Source organism: Desmodus rotundus, chromosome 10 (assembly GCF_022682495.2).
Source record: "Desmodus rotundus isolate HL8 chromosome 10, HLdesRot8A.1, whole genome shotgun sequence".
Classification (NCBI taxonomy): Eukaryota; Metazoa; Chordata; class Mammalia; order Chiroptera; family Phyllostomidae; genus Desmodus; species Desmodus rotundus.
Genome location: NC_071396.1, coordinates 99,803,651 through 99,816,957, shown reverse-complemented (window position 1 = coordinate 99,816,957; position 13,307 = coordinate 99,803,651). Strand labels below are relative to the sequence as shown.

Below are 13,307 nucleotides of genomic sequence, written 5' to 3'. Positions count from 1 at the left end.
GATAATGACCTAACGGCATCTGTCAGGCACCGCAGTCTATTCAGGGGCATAGAGAAGAAAAACCCTATGTTTAAAGTTTTCACTTATAGTCGGAGCACTAGGCAAACCAGAGCTCTGTGTCGGTGACAGGCAAAACCAAACGTGCTTAGCCAAAAAACGAGGACGACATCACTGGAAGAGAGACCATTGGGCTATGGTGAGGTACGTCAGTGTTATGTAAGAACATTGTCCACTTTTGACACATTAAGCAGGATAACTAACTTTTATTAGATGATTTCGGATACAAGTATCTTTTACAAGGCCATGGACACAAAAGCCCTATTTGTACAAGGAGCGCTTTGACCAAATTATAATATACGATCTAGAATATAACCAGACTCCTTGAAGGAAATGCAAGGTGACATACAAAACAAAACAGAAGTCACATCTTTTTCAGTAACTTGAGACATATTGAACATTTCAATCAAATACAGTGACCTCAAGTTCGCTATCCATTGGTGGCCTCCAAGACACCTACTACAATGACTTGTGTCCCTGCTATGACATTTCTATTCACAAGTGGTTTCAATGATGACCTTGATTTTTCATTAGTTCTTAGTTTGTGCTAACAGCATCTGTTTAGGAAATGGAACATAACTTACAAACCAATTTCTTGTCTTGAGCCTGACGGGAACCTTGGGAGGCCCATGGGGCTGGTCAGTCCCATGTGAGGAGAATCCACTGCGATAGTTAATACCAAACACATGGTTCCCAGCTCGTTCTTTCTGGACACTTTCTATTTCTAGGCTTCCTCTCAAAGAGCATTTGAAACAATAAGCTGGAGAACAGGAGGTTCAGAATAAGTATTGTATGTTACTCCACATTGCTTAGGACCCTAGTCTGATGTGTCAACAGACATGGACAACAGCCACTGGTTAAATAGGGTGCCCACTAGGTTAGGGGCAGACAAACCAGCTCCTACACAATTTGTTAAAGATCCTTAAAGACTAGGCCAGCTGAGGGATGTTAGTCATGAATTTCACAGTCTGTGAGAAAGAGAACCGGAAAACATTGAAATGATTCACTCCAAAGGTGATTCATTTGTGGTTTTTGGTTTGTTTTTTTTTAAATGACACCCTTTAAAATAATCCCACTCTGGGCACAGGGGTTTGTTCTCTCTGTATGTGAAGTTAGAGTCTCAACAACCATAGCTGCCATCGCAGCTCTGCAGAAAAGCGTCTTTGGGGAGCTACTCCAATTTATCAGAAAAAGAGTTTCAGATAAAAATGTTTGTTCCCAAAATTTCAGTGCTGATAATGAAATATTTTAGCTTAAATATTTTCATTAGCTTAGTTCTAAGGATATAATTCTCTACTTGGTAGATAAAAATGAAGGATAAATATTTGCCATGGACCCAGGTACAAAAACTTTCCAGTACTCTTCTTTTTCCTACCTACAAATCCACCGTTGGGGGACAAACTTCTCCACATTCTGCTACATTTAAGAACTCTATTTAGAAACTTTGCACTCTTATCTCTCCTTCTAGCTCTGGCTCAACCATGTCGTTATAGTTGATCTCCACCCAAGAATGGTAAGGCAACAAGTTTATAAAATTCCCACTATATCTAGCAATAATTTTTTTTATCAATTCTACTTTGAGACAAGCATTTTCATGGGTTTATAAAGCACTGAGACAACACTCATCTCAGATAATATTCTCTATCTACTTTCTGTGTTAAGAGCTCACCACTCTACCCAGAAATAAGTTCATATCATCTTGGTCAAAAATCAAGAACAAAATAGATTTTTTTGTAGATTTTTAGACAACCTTTTCAAATATAGAGAGCATCTTGAAAAAAATAATAAAGCTTTCCTTAACATACTTAAATATTCTAGACTTCTCTTAATGCTTTAAAGCTAGGTAGTAGAGAGGAAAAGTGAACTTTTAAAAATCACTTTGGTTAATATCAGTTCTCAGAACTTCTTTTTAAAGAGTTATTCTGTGTCTTAGGAAATACAAACTTCAATATTATTTCTTTACAATTTGAGTTTTAAACTCCAAAATTCGTTATAGATGAGGGTTTTCCCTCAAATGTTTAGTGTGATACACAGTGAGGACTGCATCTGTGCTCCCCATCTTTTTATCCACGAGAACAGAGATACAGAGCGGTGAGCAACCTGTTCCATAGACACAAGATTCCAGAGAATATACTGTACCTGGTTGTGCACTTTCTCTATTGCACATATCATTTCTCTAACTGCTGTACTCACTCTACTGATGAAAATGAGCTTCATTAAATTTGGTGATTTCCAGCAGACTCAATTTGCAGTTTAAGGACTATTTGACTATTATTAAGTTATTTTTTAAATATAGTCATGTCCTTCTCTGTGGTCAAGCTTCTCTCTCTCTCCTAAAGGCTGATTAAAACTCTTACCCAATTCACCTGACCTGTACTGATGGGTAGAGAACACCTTACACCAGAAGCCTAAGAAAGACAGCCCCCAATACATAGTGTGGCCCATCTGATTAAAAACGAGATAAAATATTTACTTTAGAAAATGCTGGCTTTGAATTTTTTGCAGTGTGGTAGCTGATAATATGGAAGTGGCAGCAAACTGGCTGGAGTGTGACTTGAAAGAATTTTAAACTCTTATGTAGAGACCCACCAGCTCGACTCGCAGAATTTAGTATCTTCTCTGCCGATTCGTGGCCTGTCGCCATCATCATATCAAGACAAACATTGTGTTCCCTCAACTATTTTGATACATTTTTCAAAGGATTTTTTTTCTTTACACTTAACGGTAACTTTGTACCTAATCGGTTAAGTCTCAAGTAATGCTCACTCCATGAGAAGTGAGCTAGGAGACCAGGAGATGGTGGTAATGACCTCCAGATTCTGATGACGTCCTTGAACCCTTTGCGGAAGACATCAAAGACCTTTAGCTGCACTAGTGTCTCTGGGAGGCCTCCCTGGAATAGATTATAGGGTGAGCTGTGTGGTTAGAGACAGATTTGGTCACAGAGGTATCCGAGGCACTGGGTTAGAGCAATGTAAACATCAAAGCGGAGTACACGCCCCAGAAATGGTTTCTACACCAGAAAAGAATTTCACGTACACTTTACATAGTTTCCCAAAATGCAATTTGGTTTACTAGAGCCTTTGGGAGATAATTAGTAATAGGACTCATTTTGGCTAAAAATACATGCTGTTGTGGGTTAGAGGGACTATGCAATTCTCCAAGGCAGTCTGCATATTTTGTGGCCCCAAATCAATGAGGTGGTAAAATAAATAATACAGAATATTAATTATGTGATAATGAGAGGAAGAATTTATATTAATGTCTACATAGAATTTGGGGTCAGATGTCAAACTTCACAGAGAAAAATATGTTTTAGATCAAGTTTTTATAAGTAGAATACTAGTATAAATTACTTTTCATGTCTGTTTTAAGTCTTGTTGTTCTTGAGATTATTACCCAATAATTGTTCTTTTCACAGGCATAGTTCTATAATTATGGACATCATCACCCTCTGCTTCATGCTGCAACTATCAAGTGACAATCTTAAAATAGACCCTGAACAAATGCTTGTTAAATAAACTGACAATGACAGAATCTTGGCATAAGTAAATCAATCATATAACTGGAAAAGTAAAAGAAATAGAAAGACATACCCCAAATAGAATACCTTTAGAATTTTATAAAGGCTAAACATTCCATATTATGGAAGTGCAGGGGAAATCATAATTTCCCTTTCTCAAAAGAAACATGTTTCATGTTAGCTAACAACAGCTTTCCATCCTCACGGCACAGGTGCTGAGGTCATGAAGAGAATCATGGAGGAAAACACCTTTGCAGGCAACACCCACGCGTGGTCCATCTTAGGAGCTGGCACTGCCCAGCAGAAGTCAGAGGAGGTGGGCAATAGTGCCAGGAAATTCATGGAAGGCGAACTCATCAAAGCTTCCAGATCGCTTTCATTCATGGCACATTTCTGAGCCCAGCCCACACTAAGATCAGTATGTCTATGGACATTCCCTTGTATCTAAAAATGATTTGATACCAGATAGAGGTTGGCAGGCAGAGATTGGGGACGGGGAGCTGAGTTTAGGGCTTCCGGCATTTGTAACTTAACAAAATTGGCACCAAGTTGGAAAAAATGAAGTTTAATTGACAAAATGCTATAATAAGAGGAACCATTCTGTTGAAAAATCATATAACTCCTAATAAAAAGAGAAAACTTAAAGTGTAATGACTTTGTTATTGATAAAATTCGCTGAAGTATTTAAATAATGGTTTAATAGGAGTTGATTGATAATTTAGACACAAGATAAGAATAGACCAATGAAAAATACTTTTGGGACCATCTTTTAAAGGAAAAGCAGCTTCTTGTGAAAAAAATTAAGTGATTTACCAATTTTTGGTGAGATAAGATACAGTTCCATTCCTGCCCAATCCCCAAATATTGGTCAACTGTGGGCCGTTTGCCTTGGGCAAAATAAAAACAAATGCTAAATATATTATAATATGGCATGAGTTACCATCAATTTTTATGTGATTAATGACATGCAAATTCAGAGTTACCATTAAAATTGATCAATCCATCATTATTCTGAAGTTGTTGGTCTACAAAGTAACACACCTGTGTTTTTAAAAGTGATTCAAAGCCAGGGGTAGGTGCGGGTTAGCAGGGAGAAATGTGATTCAGAGATTCCAGTGCTTTTGCCAATTGAAAAGAAAGCCACAATCAACAGTCACCTTTTGCTTCACATTACCAGCACATTCACCTAAAAGAAATTAAGGTGAAATAGGGGTTTTTTTTTACTGTCTTTAAAGAAAGGTATTTAATACATAGCAATCTTTGTCTTTGTGACTATCACCATGTACTTAGAAAAAAACGAAATGTGAAGCTGAACCCTGAACTTATTTCTAAAATTTTGTCTGAAATGGAAACCTCTGGATCTTCTCTTAATCCCAACTGATAATGTCAGCTTCTGCTCGGCCGGAGTGAAAGCTGGCTAGTACCTCTACCAGACATCTGTAACAGACACATTGCATTTCGTTTGCCCAAATGCCGTGCTCCCCCACGTTCACTTTTCTCCCAGGGCATTTCCCTTGTACTTTGTCACTCGCAATCTTGTTCCTGTCTGCCTGACATCTATTAAGAACATAAAAATGGCATTATTACACAATTGCCCACATTTTAGCAGAAGTCTGACATTCACCCTCCCACAGCCTCATCACTAAATTATTCTTTCTAGTACAGCTTATTGGGCAATATCATTCTTCACGATCCATTTAGAATTCTTTATTGTGTATCCACTTTAACTAATATGTTTCCCCAATGCAAACCTAAAAGTAATAATCATATTCTACATAAGAAGTAAACTCAGTCTTTCAGAAAAACAATCATCTTCCTATGTTCTCCCTTTGGTAGCCTATCCCTGTCTCCGATGTGACAGGGTAAGTCTGGCTCTGATTTAAAACTCCCTCTTATTTCATCGTGTGTACTCTCTTGCACACTTGTCTTCTTTTTAAGAAAAATGAACTGGGCACCCATGTTGGTTGGTGAGGGCACACTAGGAAATCTTTGATTTTGTTTGAAGGGGTCTCAGAAACAACTGGTTGGTTCTTTTGAATACTGTTGACTATTTTGGTTTCTTAAAATAGATATTCTGGCAGGAAAAGACAGACATGCCACTATGCATGGCAACAATTTTGTGGTTTGTCACTGATCGGGAAGTAACACTAGGTTGGGGCTCTTGGTGATGAAGTCCTGTGTAGAGTCTAGCAGGCACATCTCTTCTCTGCCACTTTTTCCCCGTCCAGCTTCCCAGAATTTCCACCGTTGACGGCGTCAGGGACTTGTGTCTTCTCCACACACTGTTCCATTCGCTTCATGATTAAGTCCAGAAGAGTTTCCACGGCTTTTTCAACATTCTGGCCAGTCGCTGCGCTTGTTTCAAAATATGGTATGCTAGCATGGAAGAGAAGACAAATGTTTTTGACAGGGAGAAATCAGCAAACATACGAGGTGTGCAGGGGAATCATACACACAAAGATGTGGCTGACAGAGCTTGCCTAATAATTATGGTTTTCCTGGCTGAATTGCAAAGCATCCTTATTTTTTCTCAGTGAGTAAAAACTGGTGGGTTGCTCATTAGTGTGAGCGTAACCAATACCATGGGTAATACAGAAGATACTCATAAATTTGAAGTCAAGGCACTGTAACTATTTTTAAAATTATAAGTGGGTAAAAATGCCTATAGAGGTGATCAATATGATTTCCCTTCCAATCAATTCTCTGGAAATCTGATTTAGAAATTAGGTAGGTGCTGAAAAGGATATTCCTGTGAACAGTCTATATTTATTTGGAATCAAAACTTTCAAGAATACATGTATATTTTTAATGCTCTCAAGGAGAGTCAAAAAATTAGCAATGTGGTGCTTGGGAAGTCAATTTATCACTGTACAAAGTGTTTTTAATTTTTTAACCTGCCATTTAAACTCACCGAGGCTAATGACTGCAATATTGTGTCCATATCAGGTGTCACCTGTATAGGTTTGCAGCCCCTTACTGAGAGGCAGTCGAGTGTCGTGTGGAAGAACATGAGGTCAGACCTCAGACTGCCCGGGTTGAATTCAAGCTCTGCCACTCACCAGCTATATGGTGGCCCATCAGCCTTTAATCTCTCTATGCCTCAATTCTTCACCTGTGAAATGGGATGACTCTAGATCTCCTACACACGGTTATGAGGGATTAAATGAGTTAAAGTCTAGGAACAGTTGCTAGCACATGGTAAGTACTCAGTAAGTATCAGCTGCTAGTATTACTAATTGATTTAAAATATCGCACCCATGCCTCTGGAAGATTTCCTCCACTTATGTGCCATTCTTCATTCAAGGAGATTCCTCCTAGCGTCAGCCCTGAGTCCCTGCCCCATCAGTAAGCAGCAGGGTAAAAGGTCAGATGACATCACCATGTAACTGACTTACCCGTATTTGTCAGCCATTTCCCGGGCTTGCCGTTCGTTGACTTCCCTTTGGTCTGGCAGGTCTGCCTTGTTGCCAATTAATACTATGTCTGGATTTTCACAATAAGCGTTTGCTTGCAGTTGGCCTTAGAAAGAAAGCAGATGGAACCAGCAAGTTAGTTACAAACAAGTGATGTCGAATGACTGCTCGTATCAGATTCCTAATCTGATTGCCCATCTCCAGCTTTCTATATGTATTAGCCGGGTTACTGAACTCTTCTCAGCTGCAGTTTCTCATCTGTAAAACGGAGATAATGCCTCACAAATTGCACGTTGTCAGGATTAATGACAGTTTACATGCAGCGCCCGTGTGAACACCTGGTAGTGCTCCACCTGGGGAGTGCCCTCCAGACGGACACACTGCTTCATACCACTGCTTTCTCACACCTAGGTGGAGAAAAGAGAAGTGACTGTGAAGCACAGAAGTCTGCTCCTTCCTTTAGGAGACTGCTACAGTTCCAGCCCCTGGGAGCCCAAGGTGATGATCTATGAGAGCAGAACACTTTTGAACCACCACAAATTCATGCACAAACAATTTTAAGGCAGGAAACATGGTTTTCTCTTTTCTCCAGGAAATACTGAGAGAGAGAGGAGGAGGAGGAGGAATAAGAAGAAGAAGGAGAAGAAGAAGAAGGGGGAAGAGGAGGAGGAGGAGAATAAAGGAGGGAAGGAGAAAGGGAGAGAGGGAGGCAGGGAAGAAGGAAGGAAGGAAGGAAGAAGGAAGGAAGGAAGGAAGGAAGGAAGGAAGGAAGGGAGGGAGGGAGGGAGGGAGGGAGGAAGGAAGGAAGGAAGGAAGGAAGGAAGGAAGGGAGGAAGGGAGGAAGGAGATGATAAGAAATCTGTCAACCCGAGTTTTCAAGGTTACAGGGATTACTCTGATGTTATCTCAACGCATGCTGCATGCAGTTTTGCCAAGGAAGGAGACAAAGGCTTACCCTAGAACACCAATTATTCAGGACTGAGAAATTAAAGTATTATTAGATATAATAATTAATTAAATCCCAATAGCATCCTTCTGAAATTTTTTTAAAAAACAAGGGAGAGGCTCATCTGCCTTCATAAAGTATGAAGAAATAATTCTCTGAAGATATCCAATAATCTTATCTCTTTATCTCCTCAGAATCTAATAATAACACCAAAATTTAAATATGGAAATATCATAATAAAAGGAAATAGAGACAGTTCCTAGGATAAACACTCATCAGGAGAAGCAATATTTTTCCCTGTGGTAGCAACTATGTCACTGAACTCACATTTCAAGTTATATAAGTAGTTATAAATAATACATAATAATAACTATACAAAGAATAACAAGAATATATAAGAACACAGAGAGAACATCTTCTCTGTGCCAGACACTCGCCCAGGCTTTGGGCTGTTGCAGTGGGAGCTCACGTGTTAGTGGTGGACCGTCAACACCGTAAACAAAGAAATGCATAATATAACATAATGTCAGGTGGTGTAAGTGACAGAAGGCAACATAAAGTGTATCAGGGGGATACAAAGTAACACAGAGTAGTATTTTAGGTGAGATGGTCAGGAAAGGCTTCTCGCAGCAGATAAACAGGATTTGAACGAAACCTTGAAGGAGACGAAAGAGCTTGCACACTCTGGCAAGGAAGAAGAGGAATCCAGGCCCAGGGAACCGGAAGTGCAAAGGCCCCAAGGCAGGACAGGGCTTCTGTCCCCTCCTTCAAACAGCAGCAGAGTTGTCTGTCTGGAGGCCTGTGAGCTGGGGGGACAGAGCAAGAGTGAATTCGAGAGGAATCTGAGGCCTGGTCACCAGGGCCTTGCAGGTGGGTGAAGAATTCTGGGGTTTATTCCAAGTGAAATGGGAAGTCCCAGAAAGAAAGACTTTGAGCAGGGGAATAACATGACCTAATTCAACAAAAAATATCACTCCGGCCACAGACAGCCTGACATATTTAGAAATGACAAGACTATCACCAGCCCCATAGGATTACATGTATATCCCACAAGAATCAAAGTGTACATTTGTAATAAAAATGCAAATAAAATATTCTCTTTATTGCTGTATCAATTAGAAAATCAGATATTCTTTTGTGCTGATATACATTATTCTAGCTTTAATGACTGAATAGGTGACTTTTAACTTCATGCCATTAAATTGTATACATTTTTCTATATAAGGCTCCCTCACATTTGAATATTTTTTCTGTAAAAAAAAAAAGTGCAACTTCACTGTGAGCTGATTGACTGATACACTGCACCTGATCCTCACGTGGCGGCTGGTTGCTCTGGAGCCGTTCCTCACCTAATTCACCTGGTAGTTAATTAACCCACTGGTTAACCCGACTTCACAGGAACACACAGGAGGCACCAGTGTGCCCTCTCAGAAAATGCAGCTCTTTTTCTCTGGGTCCCCTCTGTGTTTTTAGTAGGTGTAGAAGCTCACACTATTCTAAGTCCTTCAAGGCGAACTGGACAAGTGGAATCAATGGCTTTACAATTGCAAAAATAAAGACCTTAAATACAGATGGATCAGAAGCCATATAGTCAAAGGAAAATACAATTCCAAGCCACCTTGGGTGATACACAGAAAGGCCACCACTCGGAAGGTGACAGAGGAAACACTGAACTCATGACTTCCCAAGGCTCGCCTGCAATGCCCAACCTGGTTCCCTCTTGTGAGGCAAACACGCACACAGAGCTGTTGGGCCCCAAAGCGGTCAACACAGATTACTTGGTCCCACTTACTCATCCAGTTTCTGACATTTAAGAAGCTCTGCTGACTGGTGAGGTCAAACATTAATAAGAAACCCATGGCATCTCTGAAGAATGCGGTCGTGAGGCTCCGGAATCTGCCGAGAAAGCACAGTGGGTGGATGTGAAAGTTAGTCCACACAGGGGTTATGGTGACGATACAAACCACATTGTAATATTTCCCTTTCAAGTATGAAATCTCTGTGGTGTTCCTCATGGTTCACCCCACAGAACGGGGACTACTCAGCACCACGGCTGCAGGGCCACGGGCGCGCATCTGGTGGTAGATGCATCTTAAGCCCATGGCCTGGCTTTTTGCTCCATAGCAAATTCTTACTCGCATTCAGTCGCATGCTTGCTTACACTGCCCCTGGGGCACATTGGCTCATGGGCCTCCCGTGGTCTGTAATCAAACCTCCCCTGGTCCGTAATTAAAATGTAAGCCACTGTAGAATATTGGAACTTTAACTTATACTTTTCAGACATTCTCATCTGTGCCCAGAAGAAAGTTTGGCACATGGTAGCCGGAAAATGAGTACTCAGGATCATGTGCTGAAAACCGCAACTTGGCGGCAGCTGGAACGAGAGTTCTTTTGTAGGGAGAAACAAAGTTGGCGAGAACACTCTTTGACAAGCACTCTTGGGAGTGAAAGAGCAGCATCCTTGTGTCCTGAGGAAGAGGGAAGACAGCGAAGAAGGGAGGAAGAGGAAATGACTATGGGAACCGAGAGAAGGTGAGAGAGACTCGGCCGTTGGAGAGAGAAAGCAAGACCACTCATCTATTGGAGGGTTTTGAAGAATTCACTCTGTCACGGGCAGTATAAAGACTGTCTCTCCCCTGCTCCTACCCCCTCCACCTCAACATCCTCAGTGAATTTGAAGATGTGCTGAGACCCACTTCAATGTCAGGAGTGGGCGAAATCAGAGACCAAACTTACAGACCAGAGAAGGTTGGGCTATACCAATACAGAAGGGCCTTTGGCAATGGATTTATAGAAAGGCACGTAACTTTGAAATTAAGAAGAATATTACTTCCTTTCCTAAATGCCCTAATTTCTGGTCCCCTGTTTTAGCCTATTAGTAGATTCTTTGGATTCCTCATGGTTCTACTCTCGACCCCATCTTACTCTATGCACGTCCACTGGGTAATCTCATCCACTTCTTGGCTCCATTATCACCAGTATGTTGAACCCCGAATTTATAGACAGAGATCTTTCCTGCCTCACACTGAGTACCCAGTTAGTTGCTGGATATTTCCACTTGGAGGAAACATACACCTGCAAGCACACTCGTCTAAAACCAAACCGGCCTCTCCCCTTGACTTCCTTTTCTGACAGTGGTTTCACCAACTCCCGGTTGCCACCCCTCTTTCTCCTTCACTGGCTGTACACAGTCAACAGCCACCTCCTGACCCTAGCATTTGCGTCCCTCTACCCTGTCACTACTCCAGTGTCAGACCCATTACCTTTCACCTGGGTAACTTCAACAGCCTTCTCAATCGGCTTCCTGTCTCTAGTTTTGTCTGGGACCCTCCCCTTCCCTGGTTTCTTCCCACTGATTACAAAAATCCTCCACTAAAAACACAATTATGATGCATTGCTCTTAAGATAATGATCGAACTCTTTAATAAGCTGTCAAGGCTCTGCATGAACCAACTCTTGCTCATCTAGCCAGGTGCGTCTCTGGACGACCCACAGGCATGCTGATCGCCTTTTAGTTCTTACAAAGTTCACTCTCTCCCCGGGGCCTTCACACATGCTGTGCTTTCTGGGGGTGACCTCACCTTACTGCTTCCTTCACCTCCAAACCTTTTAGCCTGAAAAAGACTCACTCATACATTGTGTATGTGCATGTATTTATATTTATATATATATAATGACATCAGAGGAAATATCTCCTCCCCTAGCAGTCTTCCCAACAGCCGCATCTGGATTATGGGCCCCTTTTGGTGCACCTGCCCATCACCCTTCGTTTTCCCGTTTCTGTCCTAAGTTTTCAAGAGCAAAGAAACTGTGTTTCTAACTTGCTATGCATTACTTTTCATGGCCCTGAACACAGTAATTCCTTACTAAATCTACGTCAAATTCAGAGAAAGAAATAAAGAGCATAGCCAAGAATATAAAACTAGCAAAGATTTCCATGACTTCAATGAAGAACAAAACTTTTAATACTAAAGCAAGGAGAAGAGATATTGTAATGACCATTTATTTCCAAATGAGTATATTTTTGATGATTATAATCAACATAATCATGATAATTATGAAATAACAAAAATTGTACTCATTTTTTTCTTGTGGATTTATTCCTACCACTCACTGGAAAGCTCACAGAGATTATAGTGCTTTCATTGAATGAATCCCTCTTTTTAGGGACAAGCTGTACTCACAAAATTGCCTCCTACTCAACCACAATAGCATGGCTAACTCAACCACAACAGCCTGCTCTCTTGCTGTGTGTGTGTGTATGTGTGTGTGTGTTATTTGAAAATAAGACTTTGCCACATTCCCCTCCCGTTGCCCACAGCACATGACAGAGCTACTTAAAAACATGCTTGCTGTATGGAGCTGATTGGGGCAGGTCCTTCTGCATCCACGCCAATGAGGATAACATACTCTTAGTCTGCAGATGGCTCTTCCCCTCGACCATTCTTCCCCGGTACCCTTGCTTTCCTCCATTCTTTCCAGGACTTATTCCAGAGGGAAGGCAACTGATTTCCAGCTTCACCCATCAATCTCATTCTGTCCACAGAACGGAGAGAGCTGAGACCCCAATACAAACCAAAAGATCCCAGGGGCACATTGTGCCTCGTTCTCCCTCCCTGGGAACTAAGGCTGTGCCCTGTATCCTTTAGGCTTACATAAGGGATGTTGTTTTCACCTCCTTTCCATCATATCGCTTTTATCAATAACCATTATCTTATAAGGGCCATGCCTCCAGGTGTCCTTGAACAGGGTGGAGGTATGAGGGATTGTTTATCTTGTGGCTTAGCTACACCTTACCTTTGCAGAAGGCAAAATTCTCAAGGGATGAATAACCCCATTGTTACCAAGACTGTCCCCAGTCTTCCCCATTTCCCTCAGAGAGCAGCTGTCGGAAGGGGACAGACGAGAGAAGCCTGCCATCATGTGAGGCTGACATATCATGTGCGAAGACATATGGGAACCACATTTTCTCATAATACTTCTTCAAATATGAATCAAACTGGTCTATAAAACATACATCTTTGTGACAACTAAACTGACATATGAGCAGAGACTCGTGTGAGGAATGACTGTGGCAGCACCCGCAAGCCGTGTTGAAGGATGTGTGTAAATGGGATTCACAGTCAAAAAGCTAACGGAGACGGCCCGGCACCTCTCCCGGCGTTCCCACTCCCTGAAAGCGAGAACACTTTGGACGCATTTCAAAAACCGCAGTGTTTACAAGCATAAACATTCAAAGACATGCGATGTAGGATTTGGAGGTATGTGCCTTCTAAATATCTTATCTTGTCAATCTATTGCCAATTTTTACTTAATCTAATATTGAAGAGCTTCATTAGCTTGGGGTCTTTAGCACTTTGCAATCTTG

The 13,307-nt window shown here is 41.3% G+C and overlaps 1 protein-coding gene across 1 annotated transcript in view; it reads right to left on the bottom strand.

Annotated features, from left to right (window-relative positions):
- Nucleotides 1-248: 248 nt before the first annotated feature.
- Nucleotides 249-13,307, bottom strand: part of RAB27B (RAB27B, member RAS oncogene family) — a 58,494-nt gene continuing 45,435 nt past the window's right edge. Inside the window, exons 4-6 of the mRNA XM_024580222.4 lie at nucleotides 9,732-9,835; nucleotides 6,976-7,099; nucleotides 249-5,956 (exon numbers count right to left, since the gene is read on the bottom strand). Of these exons, the coding sequence (XP_024435990.1) occupies nucleotides 5,767-5,956; nucleotides 6,976-7,099; nucleotides 9,732-9,835 (418 nt within the window). The 3' untranslated portion in view covers nucleotides 249-5,766. The remainder of the gene's footprint in view (nucleotides 5,957-6,975; nucleotides 7,100-9,731; nucleotides 9,836-13,307) is intronic.